We start from the raw sequence: 17,748 nt of genomic DNA on the forward strand, positions 1-17,748 counted from the left end.
TGAAACATGTTGCTGTCCCTGCCCGCCCTGCCTTGCAAATGCAACTGAATAATTTTTTTAACCACCCCTTCTCAAAAAGTTGGTAGGGAAACGGGCAGCTGGGTGAAATTGCTTTCGGGGGGCGTATGTGGCACACAAGGCAGAGAGTTCGCCACTCTGGCCTTAAATGCAAGATGACAAAACTGCAAATGGACATGATTCGCTGCTATGGAGAGGACATTCCCGCAGGGTGACAAGGTACCTTGCCTGAAATTTCCACTTTCACCCAATGATACAAAGTGCAGGAAGCCTGTATGCAGTTATTCTTGGGTAGACTTGGTTTTAGCAATCTTTAAGGATCTGTGTGCACCTAGGAAATGTTGCACTTGAGCTAGCATGGCGGAGGGCGGCAGCGGGGGGGGGGGACAGTAATATCTGCTGAAGGGCCCTCAGGGAATTTCCCCAGTATTTCCCCATTATGCATCTTTCCAAATCACATTTGAGTCAACGCAGGCTGATGACGTGGGGCCCAGAAAGGGAACTGCTCGGGTGGTGTTTATATGGGGCAAGGACTGTGCCAACCCATAAGCAGCAGCAGCAGCAGAGAGAGAGAGAGAGTCTCATTTTGCACCAGCTTCAACACCATGCTCAGGTTTCACCAAAGCCGCCCACTTTGGAGGGCTCCAAAAGGTGAGTGACAGAAGATAAAGTGGGGTTTGAGTCCCTCAATATGACCGGTCCTCTTTCTAGAAAGTCAATAATTCTCCCCTGCCAGGTGAGACATCAAGCTTCAGGTTAGTGAAGAGCTTTAAGATGGGGAAAGCCCATTACTCCGTGGCATAGGTGGGATGCAAATGTTTTTCCCCACACTGGTCCAGAAAGACCTACATTGACTCCCAGTACATTCAAAGTGTTGGTGCTGACCTTTAAAGCCCTAAACTGCCTCGGCCCAGTATACCTGAAGGAGTGTCTCCACCCCCATTGTTCAGCCCAGACACTGAGGTTCAGCTCTGAGGGTCTTCTGGTGGCCTTCAGGCAATAAGTGAAGTTAGAGGGAACCAGGCAGAGGGCCTTCTCAGTAGTGGTGCCCACCCTGTGGAAAGCCCTCCCATCAGATGTCAAGGAAATAAACAACTATCTGATTTTTATAAGACATCTGAAGGCAGCCCTGTATAAGAACTTTTTAAAGGTTTTATTATATTTTTATATATGATGGAAGCCACCCAGAGTGGCTGGGGAAACCCAGTCAGATGGGTGGGGTACAATTATTGTTGTTGTTATTGTTATTGTTACTATTCACAAGGCCAACAGCTTGAACTGCAGACATCAGCAGATGGCCATGACTTATCTCTTCACTGTCTGGGAGGAGAGAACCTTTATTGCAGTTTTCTGCACATCAAGAGGGTGTTAAAAGGTGATTAAAAGATGATCCGTCCTTTTGCTGGTCAGTCTGCAACTCTATTGCTAGATCCCATGCTTTACATGCCCAAGATTCTTCAGTTTGGGATATTGTGTAGTCAGTTTGGTGCAGTGGCTGTTGGGCTAGTGTCTGTGAGTCCAGGGTTCAAATCCCCACTCAGCCATGGAGCTCATTTGGTGATCTTGGGCCACTTGGGGTGTTGCAGGGAAGAAATGTGAAAGGGGAGAACCATGATTGCTGCCTTGAGCTCCTTAAGAGGAAAGGCAGAATATACCTGAAATTATAAAATCCTCACATTTCCAGTTAAAAGGTTCTTGGACAAGCAATGCTGGGAGAGGCCTCAGCACTGGAACACCCTGAAGAGCTCTTGCTGCTGCCCATCAAATGAGACAATATTGGACCACTTTGTGTGTTTGTTGCAGAGGTGGCATTTAAACCTGGAACTATCAGCAGCCAAATTATGCCATCTCTCTCGTCAGTCAACTGTCAAAGCTTCTTCTTGCCCCATTGAACTTTAGGAAAGTTAGTTTTACAGGACAAGCTGTGCTAGGAAAATGAACAGGGAACTAACAAATGTCCCCTTTCTTCTCTCTTAATTGCCAGCTCCTTTTAGTAGGATCATCTTCTTGCTGGTTTTGGGGTACACTGTTGACAGCCAGCCCCGCTGCTACCATACCAAAGTGAATTCTCTGCTGGTGGCCAATTGCCAAGCTCAAAGACACAAGGAAGTCCCTGAAACGGAGAGCTCCCTTCAGGTCCTCTTGCTGAACTTCAACTTCTTATCCAACATCTCGGATTCCTCCTTCTCCCAAATGCCGTCCCTGAGGATGCTGTCTCTTGGGAAGCAACTGGGAGGATCCCTCTATGTCGGAGAAAGGGCGTTTCAGAATGTGCCCAGTGTCAGGATCCTGGATCTTGGCGGCAACAAGAACTTGACCTTGCACCCAGCTGCTTTCCGCGGCCTCACCCACCTTGAGGTGTTGCTCTTGGATTTCAATGGTTTTGACGAAGAAGTACTGGAAAGAGGTTATTTCCAGGATTTGGTATCACTGAAGAGGCTGGATCTTTCCGGAAACCGCATCCGTAGGCTGAGGCCTGATCCAACTTTCCAGGGCCTGAGGAAGCTGAGCGTCCTACAGCTGAAGCTCAACCAAATTGGGGAAATCTGTGGGGAAGACCTACAGCACCTCAGGGGGCACCATTTGGGCTTGCTTGACCTCTCATCCAACCGACTGCTTAATCCCAATGCCTGCACCAACCCTTTCTTCAGCATCGTGCTGGGAACTCTGGACGTCTCTTCGAACTCATGGAACGCGATGGAAGCTCAGAAGTTCTTCACACGACTAAATGGCACTCGAATCCATAACCTCAAGATGCAGCACTCAGCCGCCCTCGGCAGCGGGTTTGGTTTCCGTAACCTCAAGGGCATCTCGCCTAGCACCTTTCTTGGCCTCCGTGGCAGCAGAGTTTACTCCTTCGACATGTCCAATGGCTTCCTCAGAGAATTGGGCCCATCTGTCTTCTCGGGGCTCCCAGACCTTAACATCTTGCTGTTGAGATCCAACCAGATTACTGAGATCAAGGATGGGGCCTTTTCTGGGCTGAGCCAATTGTGTATTCTCGACCTGTCCCACAATCTGCTTGGGGAGCTGTACACAGAAGCCCTGCGACCCCTGAGGTCATCCACACTCCAGCACCTCAACCTGAAGTCCAACCACCTTGGGATTGTTCAACATGATGCTCTGGTGGGGCTGAACTCCTTGCAAACCCTTGACCTCCGGGACAATGCTCTGGTGAGGGTTCCGGCGGGGAAACTCCCATCCCTTCTGCGCCTGATGCTGGGGCAAAACAGGATTGGGGATGCCTGGGGTCTTGAACGTCTTAGCAGCAACCTGACCCACCTTGACTTCTCCTCCAACCGCCTGAGTGACTTAGGGAGTCTCTGGGGTCAACTAGGGAAAAACCCCACCTTGCGTTTCCTGAATCTCTCAGGCAATCAGCTGGCAAAGTGCTTCAGGGCTGAGAGAGGCCCCAGGCAGCTCAGAGAACTAGATATTTCCCATAACGACCTGGGAAACATCTGGAAAACAGAGAGCTGTGTGGACATCTTCCAGTATTTGGAGAACCTTAGAGTCCTGAATCTCAGCTCCAATGGCCTTCGGGCCCTTCCTGAGGGACTTTTCCAGGGTCTGGTGTCTCTCCAGACTCTGAATCTCTCTGACAACCTCCTGCCCATCATTCCTGAGGAGGCATTCCTCAGCTTGAAATCCTTGCACAGCCTTAGCCTCCATGGGAACCCCATAGTGACCCTTTCCCACTCTACATTTCAACCACTGGTGCAGCTACAGTCATTGGACCTGAGCGAGTTGTCCTTGCTGTGCGACTGTGGACTTTCTGACTTCCAGAGTCTGATGCAGGACAAAGACTCAAGGCTGAGTGGAGCTGTGGCCAATCTCCTGTGCATTCAGACCAGCCCTGATTTCCTGCATCTCTCTTTGTCCTGGTTCCTCCAGAGCAAGTGTGCCCAATAATATGTTACGACCCAATATGGGGATTGGGATGGAGAACAAAATCTTATCCCACAGGATGCGGGATGCCATCAAGCTGCACAGCAGTGCCAAAATCTGTGTTCCAGTTATTATAAAAATGCCTCATTTTCCTTTTCGCATGCCTGGGAACATCCATTTGGTAGGCCCATAATCTCTGTGTATTCAAGTAGCAAAGGCCAAATTGCTGACGTTTCGTAACTCACACCCCCAAGCTGGTTTGTGTTTGTTTTTGTTGCTTCTGGCATGTGTAAGCAAAACGATCCAAACACACACAGAGAGAGGCAAATGCTGTGTGATTGCAGACCCTCCAAATGTCCTGATTTTCCAGGGACAGTCCTGGAAGTGAGTCTACCCTCCTACTCCCTGCTGTCAAAACTGCCCATTCCAGTTCCCTCTCCCTTTGCTTACTAAGTCCTAAATGACTTGGGTCCAAAGTACGTGAGAAACATCCTTTCCTAGAGATGCTACCTATCACTTCTTGGTAGTTCCTCCACCCTCAGTAGTTTGGGGTGTGGGGGTGTGATGATTAAAATGCATTTTGTATCTTTAAACATGGTTTTAGTAAGTTGATAACCCTAAGAAGCAGAAGCTTTAGAGCCAACTTGTGGATTTGGCAACCTGGCAAGTTAAGTAACCTACTATTTATTTATTTATTTTATCTACCTATTAAATTTATATACCGCCCTTCCTCTGAGGATCACAGGGTGGCTTAAGTATAAAAACACAAAACTACATAACATAGTTTGAACAAGCTTTTTTTTAAAGATGTGTATACATTTAAAGAAATAAATAACGTTTGTTAGAGATACTTATGCTGATGATGTACAGTATTCATACATAAATGCTTTTAAAACATCTCTCCTTTCATTATCAGTAAAAAACTGTGTAGTTAATCCAGTTAGATTGAACATTAGCTTTGCTGAGTAATTCAGCCTTGAAACCAATCCAAGGTGTCTTAGCAACCTGAACAGAACACTTAACACGTGTGTGTGTTTGTGTGTGTGTGTTTGCAAGTGATCGGGTTTTGCTTACAGAGGACTAAGAAGCTAAGAAGCAGGGTTGGCCCTAACTTTGAACCTACGCAAATGGAAGTTCCAGCGCATGTGAAAAGGACAAATATTGAGACAATCATTGATTATTTGGGCAAAGGGAAAATGCCTGCTTCTGCAGCCCAGCACTGTTTTCTACATCCTGTGGGGTGGGATTTCCTTTGCCATGTGTCTATGGAGGCAGTTCTGCTCAGTGCCAACACCAGGAAGGCAATTTGGGGCAGAGAAGACCGAGTGGGAGAAGGCAACTGGGGAAAATATTAAAATGTGAAGATAGGATTATAATTCAGAAAAGACTTAAACAGCAGAATTCTGAAGAGTCAACACATATCTGCAAGCCTCACTTTCTCCCTATGTTTGGTTGTTACAGAACCCTTACTCTGGTTCCTTGATGTGTGTACTCTTGAGTGTCTATGAATTTAGGGTTTGTGTGCTGCTAGGTAGGGTAATAGCTTCATTCCAGCTTCTCTCTCCCTTTTTCCCAGAGTCAGTCTCCACAAGGGAGAAAACACCTCACTGTTTAAATATTTTGCTAGGTAATAAAGTCTTGAACTTTCATTTTTGGTCTGGATTTTCCCCCTACACGTACATTCCCTTGCAAAGGAAAAAACCCCAGGTTGAGGTTTAGTTGTTCATCTTTGTCTCCTTGCATTCCCTTTGCAAAGCAAAGGTACTTCAGTGTCTCAGGCCTGATCAACCTGACACACACCGCACCCTCTCACAAACTGGCTGTACTGAGAATAATGAACACATGGTCTATGTGGGTCTTCCATAAACATCTCCTAATATTTATCCCTGCAGCTACTTTGAATGTAGATTGCCTTGCGATGGCACACAGCTTTGGGCTTGATCGCAGAAGCTTGGTACCCACGGATATGGTCTATAGCCCTATCCGAAAAACCGACTTGCCAGATCTGAGCAGCCAAAGGGAAAACAAACCCACACATTTTCTATAACACACGGCATTCACACACCATTTGAATGGCAATGCACATCAAATGGTGGAGGGGCGGCCCCCTCAATTATTATTATTTTTGGGGAGGGGGGGTCGAAGGGACCTCGGTTACAAGGAGTTGGTGTCTATGAGGCCAGCGAAGGAGATAATACGATGGTTATGCTGCAGCGCCCCCAGGTGGACAAACAGCCACAGCCACCATCACATCAATGTGGATGAGCTGGTTTTGCAGAAAGCAGGTGCTTTTGAAATGCCAGACTCCAAGCAGCGCCTTAATTAAAAGGCCTCTTACAACAGAAGAACCTGAAGCAAGGATCGCAAGTCATGCACATTGCCTCGCGTAAAAAAGGTGGGATATAAATAAATAAATTCCTGTGGCTTAACAGAGACTTGAAGGCAGCATATATTTTTTTCATTTTAGAAACAACAGGCGAGATTTAAAAGCCATCTCGACGCGTCCTGGTGTTTATTTCCGTTCTGGTCCATCCCCCTCACCCCCAGTTGTTCATTTCTCCACTGAACTCCAATGCATTGGAGCAGGAGGCGTTTTGCACTCTGCGTATGCTCAGGCACTCTCTTTTCCTTCTCTTTAGCGCATTCTTCCACCACCAAGGGAACCCAGGACGGCGAAAGCGAAGGATTGGGACACCACCGTCCACCGCCCCCCCCCCCACTCCCTCTTCTGTCCTCTCCCTTTTCACCACCACGATTTCATTTCTTTCCTGCGGGCGCCTGGATGCACGAACAGGGCTGGACGGGACGGGATGAGCAGTGAGGCGGGCCCGCCTCCTCTCGCCTGATAGGCTCCGCGCCCTCCTCCCTCGGGGCGCGATTGGCTGCTCCGGGATAGGGACAGGATGGGCAGAGGGTGGCGCCGCTGATGCCGGGCTGATGCGGGCGGGCAGGTGGCCGGGACAGGTGAGCGCCTCCCGCATCCAGGCGCCTCCAGGTAAGCCTTCCTCCGGTGTGTCCCCTCTCCCATGCCAGAGGATGCCGCCGCTGTTGCTGGCGGGATCGGGAGGGCCGGTGGGTGGGGCAGACATGCGCGGGTCCCTCTCGGGATGCACCCAAGCCAGGCAGGGGACTGTGGTCCCCGCGGGGGAGGGTGGATTTAGGGACCTTCCCGAAAGGGCCAGCCCAACCGGAGATTGGCATCCTCTGAGATTGGCTGGGAAAGGCCCCCGTCTGGAAGCGCAGTGCCGTCGATGGATGCGGAGCTTAGGCGCAGCAAGGACCGGCGGAGAATGAGGCAGCTGCCTTTTCTACAGAAAAGACGAATTTTCTACAGAAACATGAGGACTGGGAGCTTGCTCCTTTCTTTTAGGGGAAAGGTGGCGGTAGCTCAAATGGGAGGGCGCATGTTATGCACGGAAAGGGTGCCCCGCACTCACCCCGGCTAGGTTCAATCTCTCTCTCTCTCTTTCACACACATTTGAGGGTGGCTGCTGGGCAGGCAAGATGGGGACTGATCCAGTATGGCAGCTTCCTATAAGGGTTGGATCCTGCATCCGGACCTGCAAGGCATCTGACATCTCCCTCTTTCGAAATGTATTGAGGTCAGCAGCAGAACTGTCATCCTCAGAAGCGCCACAAATTCTGACTGCCAAAGTACCTTGAATTACCTCATAATGTTGTTGGCCTCAGTCTGTTTCAGGAGACAATGGGCGTGTGTGCCTTTTTTTGGGGGGGTAGTCAAGCTGTTGGAAGGTTATGGTGCCTGCTGTGGCTGTATTTGGGGGTGCAGACACTTTGGGGGTGATGCAAATGGCACAGATTTCAAGCATGCACCTTGTCAGGTGGTTTAATAGTTCTTGAAGATACATACAAAAGCCATGTATTTCAAAGGTTGGCCGTTCTCTCGCAACTCTGCCACAGCCTGTTGGATCCAGAAGATTATTTGTTGGAGGGTTGCTCAGTGGCGTAGCATGGGGGGTGCAGGGGGGGCGGCCACACCGGGCGCAACATCTGGGGGTTAGGGTTAGGGGGCGCAAATTACTTGCCTTGCCCCGGGTGCTGGCAACCCACGCTACGCCACTGGGGTTGCTTTCTCTGCTGGAGACAGGAAACTGGGCTGAGAATTTGAGACAGAGACAACAAAGCAGTTAGCATGTTCTTAATGCTAAATTACAAAACTGGCAGGACTCTAAAGGAGAGGAGGAGAAAGGCCGATTCCTTCTGGAAGCAGTAAATCAACCAACAATTTCACAGGGAAGAGGCTTCAGTTGAGAACCAGTGTGTTGTAAGGCATTTAAAGACATCTCAACTAAGCCTGGAAATTGTAATTTGTTAAGGGTGCTGGGAATTGTAGCTCTGTGAGGGGCAAACTGCAGTTTCCAGGATCCTTGGGCAGGGGTGCTTTAAATGTGTGGTGTGTTGGCAAACCTAGACCATGAAGGCCTAAATTCAAATCCCTACTTGGCCATGAAACTCTCTGGATGACCTTGAGCCAGTCACACACACAAAAATACAACAGTAGACTCTTAGGAGGAAAGGTGAGGAATAGGATGGGTGTGTGCTGGGGCTCATGTTTCCCTTGTCCTAACAATGTCCAGATGTGTCTGGAGGGCTTAGTGGTGAGAGAGCAAGCACTCCCAATATGCTCAGAGGCACTCGATCGTAACTTTGAGATGTGTGCTTTGGTACCAGAAATGGATGCTGAGGCTCAACCTTGGCAAGCATTAACTCCAATTTTGTGCAGCAGGAGACTAATTGAGGAGTCTGACACACTCTTGGGCTCATGACCCCAAGAGGTGGGGTAGGGGGTACACTTTGCACCTGATGTTTGAAATAATTGCACTCAAATATTTATCCTGAGTCGCAGATTTTCTGGGAAAGGGGAGGTGGACTTGCCAAGCACTTGTTTTGCATAGAAAACATCCTTCCCGGTTATGATGGTTGCCTGGGAAAGAGTCTGGAGAGATGCTGCCAGCCAGTGGAGGCAATACTGAACTTGATGGGACAATGGCCTGACTGCCAAAGGCAGCATCCTGTGTTCCTATGAGAGGCGTTTCACAGGTGCTCATGAACTAGTAGCCCTTTGTATTAACTGGAGGTCTGTTCCAAAGGGTTCAAAATGCTGCACATACCTTACAACAGCCCTGTGAGGTAGCGTAGTGGCAGATGTCTAACGGGACAGACATGACAGTCCGACAAGCATGCCCTTCCTCTGGAATCCCAGCCTCCAGCTGGCTAGCTTTTGTTGGCTGTGCCTTCCTGGTGATTAATGTCTAAAAAAAGAAGGGGACCTGGGCGGAATTATTCCATGGCCAGGCAGCCTTGCATGTAAGGCACAGTCAGTTAGAAAGAATGTGGCTTCTGTTAACAGGCGATCCAAATCAGCTCGGCCATATTAACACACATAGGGGGGATACTCAGGGGCTTGTCTCAAGGGACTCTGTTTGGTCTTCATGGATTCTTTCTCTAGGTCTGTGTGCGGTTGCTGAAGATCGGGGAAACTTGCAAGAGGAGGTTTCTGGCCCAGGACCTGCTCAAGAGGACAATGGATCGACTGAAGGTCCCCCGTACCAGAGAGCTGGAATTTGGAGGCGTCCTAGGTGAGAGGAGAAGGCTGAGAGCAGGGTGGGTGGGTGCAGGCAGAATACTGTTATAGATTAGGAGCAGGAGCTCAACCTTAGAAATTAATAAATGGTAGGATTTTTATTATTTGGGGATGCGAAGGGAGAAATACAGGCTGCGGAGGAATTCCTGAGCTATCCTATGCCAAATGACCTGGCCAAGCTTTGGGCCATTAAGAAACAATACAGGGTCATTGAGGGCCATTGTCAATGCAAGATAATTGTCCTTCTCCCCGCCCCGCCCCTTGCCCTGAGGTGTGAACAGAGACTGGGAATTCGCATGGTTGCCAGGATAACTTGGTGTTGTATGAGAAGAAAATATAATTTTTAGCAAAGTATGCTGGGAAAAAGAAGGGGAGAGAAGAAAGACTGGGATCCATCTTGGGCAGGCTGGCTGAAGGCTGGCTGGGAGAGATGCCAGGGCTGCACTGCTGTGGGGGACAAGCCCCTCTTGAGATGACCATGCTTTAAGATCTGGACTCCCTCCATGCTGACTGAAGATGTAAATAGGTGAATAAACCATATTTCTTAAAGCTACACCAGTCTCCAAAGGGAGCCTGGGTGAGTGCCTGGAATCCCATGGACTCTGGCTACCGCTCAGCAGAAAGAAGGGGAGGCACTTAACTTTTGTAACAATACCTTTCTCTCATCCCTCCCCAGGAACCCTCTATTAGGCAGGCTTGGGAATGGTGTGAGCAGGGGATGCAGGACTCCTGGGTTCTGTCTCTTCCCCTTTCTGACTGCTCCATCTTTTTTCATCACAGGGGCTGCCCTCCTTATCGTCCTGATGCCCACCACTGTCTTCTACCTCCTGTTGACTTGCAGAACGGAGCAGGCCAGCCTGTTGAACATCCCCTATCCTTTGCCCACCCTCCGCTCCCTGTGGGACCCCCGGGACTTTGCCCTGGTCTTGGCCTGGGTTGGATTGCAAGCTTTCTTATATATGCTCCCGATGGGGAAGGTAAGGAGACCTCCACACACTCAAGGGATTTTTCCTGGCTTGCGCTGCTGTAAGGTTCTGCAGCCTGGCCTCAGTTTTCTTCATCTGCACAATGGGGAGAAAGGCTAGCTGGTCCTACTAGTAAAATGGCAGAAATGGGGAACTGACACCAGAAAACAGCGGCAGCCCTTGGCTGCAGAGGGACCCTTGAGTCGTGGGGAAAGGCCAAAGCAGCCCTCTGTCTTTTTATTTTCCCAAAGCGTGTTTTGAGCATTCCTCTCCCACCAGAGAGGCTTCCCCATGGCTCCATATAAAGCAGAGTTTCCCAAATGTGGGTCTCTAGCTGTTGTCGGACTACAACTCCCATCATCCCTAGCTGGCAGGACCAGTGGCCAGGGATGTCTTAACTGTTGGGAAACTGTGTACGTGCAGCTACTCACACAGAGTCAGTTAAGGTTTGGCAGACAGCCAGAAGAAAATCTGAAGGAGTAAGTCTGCCTGGTGATAACAGAGACATGGGGAGAGCTCCCTGATTGGTCAAGCTCTTTGTAGGGAGTGATAATTAATGGCCTACTAACTGGAATGTGTTAGCTCAGTATTCAGAGCTCAGTGTTCAGAGTTCTATGTGTCAGTGTAGGAGTTGTGAGTCGTGTCAGAGAGAGCTAGCAAAAGATCTGTGTTCTGTTCCTGTAAATAGTCCACTGTATATAATAAACACCTAACTACAAGTTCCTGGTTCCTGCTTCGTCTATCCTGTCTGCAGCCAAGTCGCCAATTGCTTCCATGGATTCTGTGTGTACTCTGCTAGGTCTGGCTAAGGTCCTGCAACTGGTCAGAAAGTTGCAAAACACCAAATAGGTTTTGCCAATATTAACAACAGCTGGAGACACAAGTTTGGGAAACCCTGATATAAAGAAAGCACCCTGCTTTCTGGCAGCATAGATCCCACCACTGCCTTCTGCATCTGTGTGTGTTTTCAACAGCTCACAGAAGGGACCCCCCTGCGAGACAAGACCCGGCTGCAGTACCGGATTAATGGTAAGTGCCCCCCACTCTTTGGAAAGGTCCCCCAGAGGTGAGACAGCCGCCGAGGTGCTGCTGCTGGTTCTCAGCAATGGGGAGGGATGTGGTGCTGAGTGGCCTTTCAGCGTATCCCAGTGTTTCAAGACCGAGAACATTTTATTAAACGCTACCTTGTGATTCTCCCCAAGTTTAGCCAAATCAGTATCGGCTTAGGAAGGCCGGGGGGGGGGCAGGAGGCATAGCTGTCAAGTGTCTCTTATTTGAAGGGACAGTCCCTTATTCCAGCACCATGTCCCGCTGCTGTCCCTTATTGATGGATGTCCCTTAAATGTCCCTTAAATGATGTCACTTAAATTTCAAAGGAAGCAGCTCCTCTCCCTCCCTCCCTGCCGGCCAACTGTGTTGCTTGGCTGTGTTGCTCACCCAATAAGAAGTCTAAGAACGACTGGGGGGGTGGAGCTTGCATGCCTTGTGTGTGGCTAGTTAATGCAAGCTGAGGAGGTTTTTGAATGCTGGACGCCCTTTTGTTGCACGTGCTGCTGCAAACTTTGCAGTGCAAAGCCAGGCCGGGGAGCCATCTTAAGTTGAGGCTGCATAGGCCTTGTGGTGCATGTGTTTCAGATTCTATTCAGTTGAACCTCTGGTTACAAAGTTGGTTGGACAGTGTTCTCTAAGCTACCAGCATAGGTTTGACCAAACTGCAGGAGGACAGGAAGACTGGAATGCCTGGAACAGGTGAAGCTGTAGGTCCCTTATTTTGGCTGCTGGTCCCTTATTTTCAAGGCTGCTGGTCCCTTATTTTCAAATCTGTAAGTTGACAGCTATGGCAGGAGGGATGATAAATTGATGTCTGGTCGTTGTTTGTTTGCCCCACCCTCTTTCTTCCCCTGCCCCACATTTCTCAGGGTGCCATGCCATGGTGGTCACAGCGCTGGTGGTTGGAGCCGGCCTGGCGGCTGGACTGCGCCTCAGCTACATCCACGACCATTTCCTTCAGTTGGCCTTCTCTGCTTCCCTCGTGGCCTTCGGACTCAGCGCCCTCCTGTACCTCAAGGCCTTGCTTGCCCCAGAGGCAGCCCTGGCCCCAGGCGGGAACTCAGGTGAGGTGCGAACCCTGACACAGGGCTCCTTCTGGCCTCCTTTGACAGCTCCACCCCGGCAGGGACTAGCGACTTGATGGGCATGGCCAAAAGCCATCAAATGTCCCGTGTCTGGTGCAAGCTGGTGGTAGGGTGGCAGGAAAGAAAAGGGGGGGGGAGACTGAAGCCGGTATCTCCTCACGTGAATTGGCTCGCAAAATCGGATAAGGACCGTCTCCCAGGGATGATACGTCATTTAGCAAAAATAACAGGCCTGCAGTCCTTTTAAGGCTCATTAATTTCTAGAGGCAGGAGTTTTTGTGGAAAAACATTCACCACATGTGTAGTATTATTCTTGCTGGTATTATTGTTATACGGCAACGATATAAAGATCGCTACCTGTGAAAATGATAAAATACCCAGGGGACGCAAATTGTTATTCCCAGTTGGCAATTACCTCTTCGTACATGTAATTTGCACCGTTAGGAGCACACGGGGAAATGCGAATAGGCCGGAAAGGTCTTTGGGAATGCAAAGGGCTAAGATCACCCAGGGAGCTTCATGGCTGAGTGGGGATTTGAACCCTGGTCTGTCAGTTCCTAGTCTGGCTCTTTTACATTGAGATGTGGTGACTATAAGATCAGCTGCAGAGCATTCTGGGAGGCTATGTGTTCTTCCTCTGGTTTCTGAGCATATACAGTGGTACCTCAGGTTACAGACTCCGCTAACCCAGAAATAGTACCTCAGGTTAAGAACTTTGCTTCAGGATAAGAACAGAAATCACACGGCGGCAGCAGGAGGCCCCATTAGCTAAAGTGGTACCTCAGGTTAAGAACAGTTTCAGGTTAAGAACGGACCTCCAGAACGAATTAAGTTCTTAACCCGAGGTACCACTGTATGCTGAAAATGTGGGTGCAACGTTCTGCCAATACTTCCCTGCTTCACAGGGGTGCAGCTGCCTAGAGAGGTGTGTCAGAACCACCTCGCCCAAGTGTTTTTGACGGCGATTTCTCCTGCTTGCCTCTTTCCCCATCCCACAGGAAACCCCATTTACGACTTCTTCATGGGCCACGAATTGAACCCACGGATCAATACCTTTGACCTGAAGTTCTTCTGTGAGCTGCGCCCGGGTCTCCTTGGATGGGTAGGCATCCCTGCGCTGGTAGCAGAAGGCAGGCTTGGGGAGCGACCCCTTTGTGTTGGTGTGGCAGCGCCAAGGAGTGCCCCTCCCCCCATACTGAAGGGTCCTTGAGGGCTGGGGATCAGGCAGCCGACACAACTGGGATGCAGTATGGTGTTGTGGTTGGAGTGCTGGGTGAGGACTGTGAACATGCGGATTCAAATCAGCCTATAGAGCAGGTGTGGGGAACCTTTGACCCTCCAGATGCTGCTGAACTACAACTCCCATCAGCCCCAGCAATGGCCAATGATGACAGGAGTTGTAGTTCAGCAATATCTAGAGGGCTGAAGGTTGCCCATCCCTGCCATAGAACTGGCAGCAACTTCCCCTAACCGGGTGGCCTTCAGATTGTTTTCACGTCTTTTGGGGCCATGCTCTTGCAGGAGCCAAAATGGGACATCCCAGGAGCCAATCGGAAGCCAAGATGGCTTCTGTAATTCTGGGGGTGTCCTGCTTAAAACAGGACACTTGAGGGGTATGCCGCAAGCTGTAGCTTTTGCTACTACTAATGGTGATGAGGATAATACTGCTTTTTCCCCTCTGCCACCCGCTGCTTCCCTGCTCTCTTGTAGGCCCTGATTAACATGGCCATGTTGGTGAAGGAGACGGAGCTGAGAGGAAGCCCTTCCCTGGCGATGATCCTTGTTAATGGCTTCCAGCTTCTCTACGTGGTGGATGCCTTATGGCATGAGGCAAGTCTGGCAGAGGGTGGGATCTGAACCGGCCGGCCTGAGTTTTGCAGGGAGCCTTTATTCCTCCGTTTCTGCAAGGGAGATGCATCACAGGAACTGCCAGGCTGAGTTTACAAATGACACCCATGTATGTTTTGGTTTTTTTGGTGATTTCCTGCACTTCCTTCCATAAGGACTAGAAACTTGCTTTTGTCTTTTAAAAAAGGAACAGAAGCAAAAGCAGGGATTTCCAAACTGCTCCCCTTCCCTAGTGCCGATTTCAGTCAAGCCTCCCAGGGGCTCAATAAACCTTCTTTTGCCTGTTTGGCTGTAAACAAAGAACACAAAAAGAGAAACTGACACAATGTGTGCCTGTCGGGCTGTTTTCATCTTAGTGGACCTCGATTCTGCTCATGTTTCTTCTTCTGAATTTGGGGTGCGCCCCTGGGGGAGAGGACGGCTTACCTTTCCTCCCTAGTACCTGCTTCCTCAAATCACCTGAACCTGTTTGCTCTGCTGGCACTTCTCTGAAATGCACCCGCTCCCCCAGTGTGTGGCTCACAGTGGGTTTGTTTAGTGGGGACTGAGAGCTGGTGGATTTTCCTGGGCCAGATTAAAAAAGGCAAATTTTCTTCCTTCCCAAAGGAGGCTGTTCTCACCACGATGGACATCGTCCATGACGGTTTCGGCTTCATGTTGGTTTTCGGGGACTTGACGTGGGTGCCCTTTTTGTACACCCTCCAGTCATATTTCCTCGTCACCCACCCGCAGAAGCTGAGCCTGCCTATGGCTGGCGGCATCACCCTGCTAAACGGTGAGTTGGGGGGCAAACAGGGCCTCTGAGCATGCACAGAATATATTTTCTTCCCCTCCAAGCTTCAGCAACTTTCTTTTATTTTTGTGTCAGGGGTCTAATAAAGTAACCAACTTGCTGTTAACTAAGCTTCCAGAATGGGAAGGGATATAAAGCCTTAATCAATTGATAGTAAAAAGTAGGGACTTTGTACATTTAAAAACAAACAGGCAATATTCAAAATTTCCACTGTGTCAAAGATAGACAGCCCCTCTTTGCAGAGTGCCCCTACCCAGTGCCTAAGCTGGGGGGTGGATGGTGCCTGCTACTCAGAAACAATTATTTCATGAGTTTGGGAGGGCCAAGGGAGAGGCTGTGCATAGGGTACTAAAAGCAAAATTAATGTGTCCTGAACAATATCTATGCAAATGTGCATGTGTTTATTATTTTTCTTCATAGCCCTGCCCCTTCAGCCACCCCAGAGCTCAAACTCTCTGTCTGTCCACTCACTCTTTCTCTCTAGCTTGCTCTGCCCATTCATGCCATCTCACTCTCCCCCCGCCCCCTTCTCAACCCTGCAGGCCTGGGCTACTCCATTTTCCGAGGCGCCAACTCCCAGAAGAATGCCTTTCGCCGGAATCCTGCCGACCCCAAAGTTGCTGGTTCGTCCTCCTTTGTAGCTTGTGGCCTGTTTGGACGCTGCTGGGAGACACACAAGCTGTGCCCTGCACCTTTCACAACCTTTGGCCTCTAATGTTCCTTTTCTTAAATGCTTAGCCGCAGCTCACGCGGGCAAGTGCCTCAGAAAAGCGCCTGCATTTAAAATCCAAACGCCATTGCTTCTGAAGAGGAGTGGGTGCCTGGGCGTCGTCTTTTGCCTGTGGGAGGGAGGTGGAAAATTGGGCATCCCTGTTTTCCTCCCTGTTGCGAAAGCAGAGCGTGGCTGGCCTCCTGCTTTTGGAAGACCTGCACGCCTTGTGAAACTCTCCCAACCCCTTTGTTCTCACAAGAGAAATGTTGTTTCCTTGCAGGACTGAGAACCATCCCCACGGCCACAGGACGGCGCCTGCTGGTGTCCGGCTGGTGGGGGTTTGTGCGGCACCCCAACTACTTAGGAGACCTCATCATGGCTTTTGCGTGGTCCTTGCCCTGCGGTAAGCGGGAGCCTCTCTCCCCCTCCTTCAATATCCAGACCACACTCTGTAGGAAGAGAATCTCAGTGCCCAGCCCACTCACCAGGGTCACACAACACCATTACAGGCAATTACATGACCTTACACATAGTGTGTGCCAAGTTGCCAAAGGCGCAGAAAGGAGGACGGGGAGACAGCATCCCCTCAGATAGACAAAACTGCTGTGCTTCCTTAAAGGGAGAACCATCCTATACATGTCGACGCAAATTCTGAGGGTGCAGAGTTAAGCAGCACCCGTTTTCCGATGTCCATGACCCTCATGGCCTTTTGAGTAACCGCTGGGAGGCTCTCAAAATCCTCCCTTTGGAGAGAAACAAGCAAAACATGAAGAAAATTAAATATACCCCTTATAATTTCATGTTATGCCCTGCTAAATCCCAGAAAGAACTTTCCCATCATCTTCCAGCCTTTCAAGGCTTAACCCAGGGAGCGGGAGCCTGCAGCTGGGCTCCCACATCCTCATCCCTGACCATTGGCCATGCTGGCTGCTGCCGGGGCTGATGGGAGTTGTAGTCTAGCAGTGCCTGGTGGGGATCCCTTCACTGGCCCTGCTCCTCGCAGTAACCCAGCAGGCAAAGAATGGCATTTCATTTGAAACACTGTAGGTAAAGCATTAAGGTAAAGCATTAAGATCCTCATTACAGAAATACCTCCGTTAGGCTAACCTAAATGTTACAAAATAGTTTGGAAGCTTTCAGGGTTTCCCCCCAAACTGATCAGGCTGGATCTTAAAAGCTGGGTTTGGGGTGAGGGGAAAGAGAGAAAAGGCTGCTGGTGCCGAGAGACCCCTTTTCTTTCTCTCTCCCCCACCCCTAAATGGGATTCTCTATGCCTCCTTGCACTGAAATCTGAAGTCCCAATATCCAATAGAGTGTCTCTGCTCCACCCTCCCCAATGGCCTCCTCATTCTGTTTCCTCTCCTCAGGCCTGACCCACATCCTGCCTTACTTCTATGTCCTCTACTTCACCATGCTTTTGATTCACCGGGAAGCCCGGGACGAGCACCAGTGCCTGAGGAAGTATGGCCTCGCCTGGCAGGAGTATTGCCGCCGCGTCCCTTACCGGATCTTCCCCTACCTCTACTGAGCCATCGCTTGACAACTCAGCTCTTGCCCTGCTCACCACAACAGAAACCCACCCTTTCTGCCTGCCTGGAGAAGCCCATGCCCACACAGTCTCAACCAAGGAGAGGAATGGGTGCCGTGGTCCTCACTGTGGGGTCAGAACCCTCCTCCCCACCTTCAGGAGCCGTGGGGAGGGGGTCCTCAGCCTGCTGCAGCTTTGTTTCCAAGACCCACTCAGACAACATGGCCTGCTTCTTTCAGGAAACGAGAGGCTCTTT

General features: G+C 50.1%; 2 protein-coding genes across 2 annotated transcripts; both read left to right on the forward strand.

Moving 5' to 3' along the window:
* The first annotated feature begins 554 nt into the window (after positions 1 to 554).
* On the forward strand, positions 555 to 5,555 carry LOC309359263 (toll-like receptor 5). The gene is made up of 2 exons (XM_081892729.1): positions 555 to 669; positions 2,003 to 5,555. Exons 1-2 carry the CDS (start codon positions 624 to 626, stop codon positions 3,928 to 3,930), a joined length of 1,974 nt encoding a protein of 657 aa, XP_081748855.1. The 5' UTR covers positions 555 to 623; the 3' UTR covers positions 3,931 to 5,555.
* A 1,247-nt stretch (positions 5,556 to 6,802) lies between these two features.
* On the forward strand, positions 6,803 to 17,635 carry TM7SF2 (transmembrane 7 superfamily member 2). Its single transcript, XM_081893135.1, has 11 exons — positions 6,803 to 6,901; positions 9,377 to 9,506; positions 10,292 to 10,488; positions 11,451 to 11,505; positions 12,396 to 12,590; positions 13,610 to 13,713; positions 14,322 to 14,441; positions 15,066 to 15,234; positions 15,795 to 15,875; positions 16,245 to 16,367; positions 17,332 to 17,635. The coding sequence occupies exons 2-11, from the start codon at positions 9,452 to 9,454 to the stop codon at positions 17,490 to 17,492; spliced, it is 1,260 nt and encodes a 419-aa protein (XP_081749261.1). The 5' UTR covers positions 6,803 to 6,901; positions 9,377 to 9,451; the 3' UTR covers positions 17,493 to 17,635.
* Positions 17,636 to 17,748: the final 113 nt, after the last annotated feature.

The sequence above is a fragment of the Podarcis melisellensis genome (genome assembly GCF_964234715.1).
Source record: "Podarcis melisellensis genome assembly, chromosome: 16".
Classification (NCBI taxonomy): domain Eukaryota; kingdom Metazoa; phylum Chordata; class Lepidosauria; order Squamata; family Lacertidae; genus Podarcis; species Podarcis melisellensis.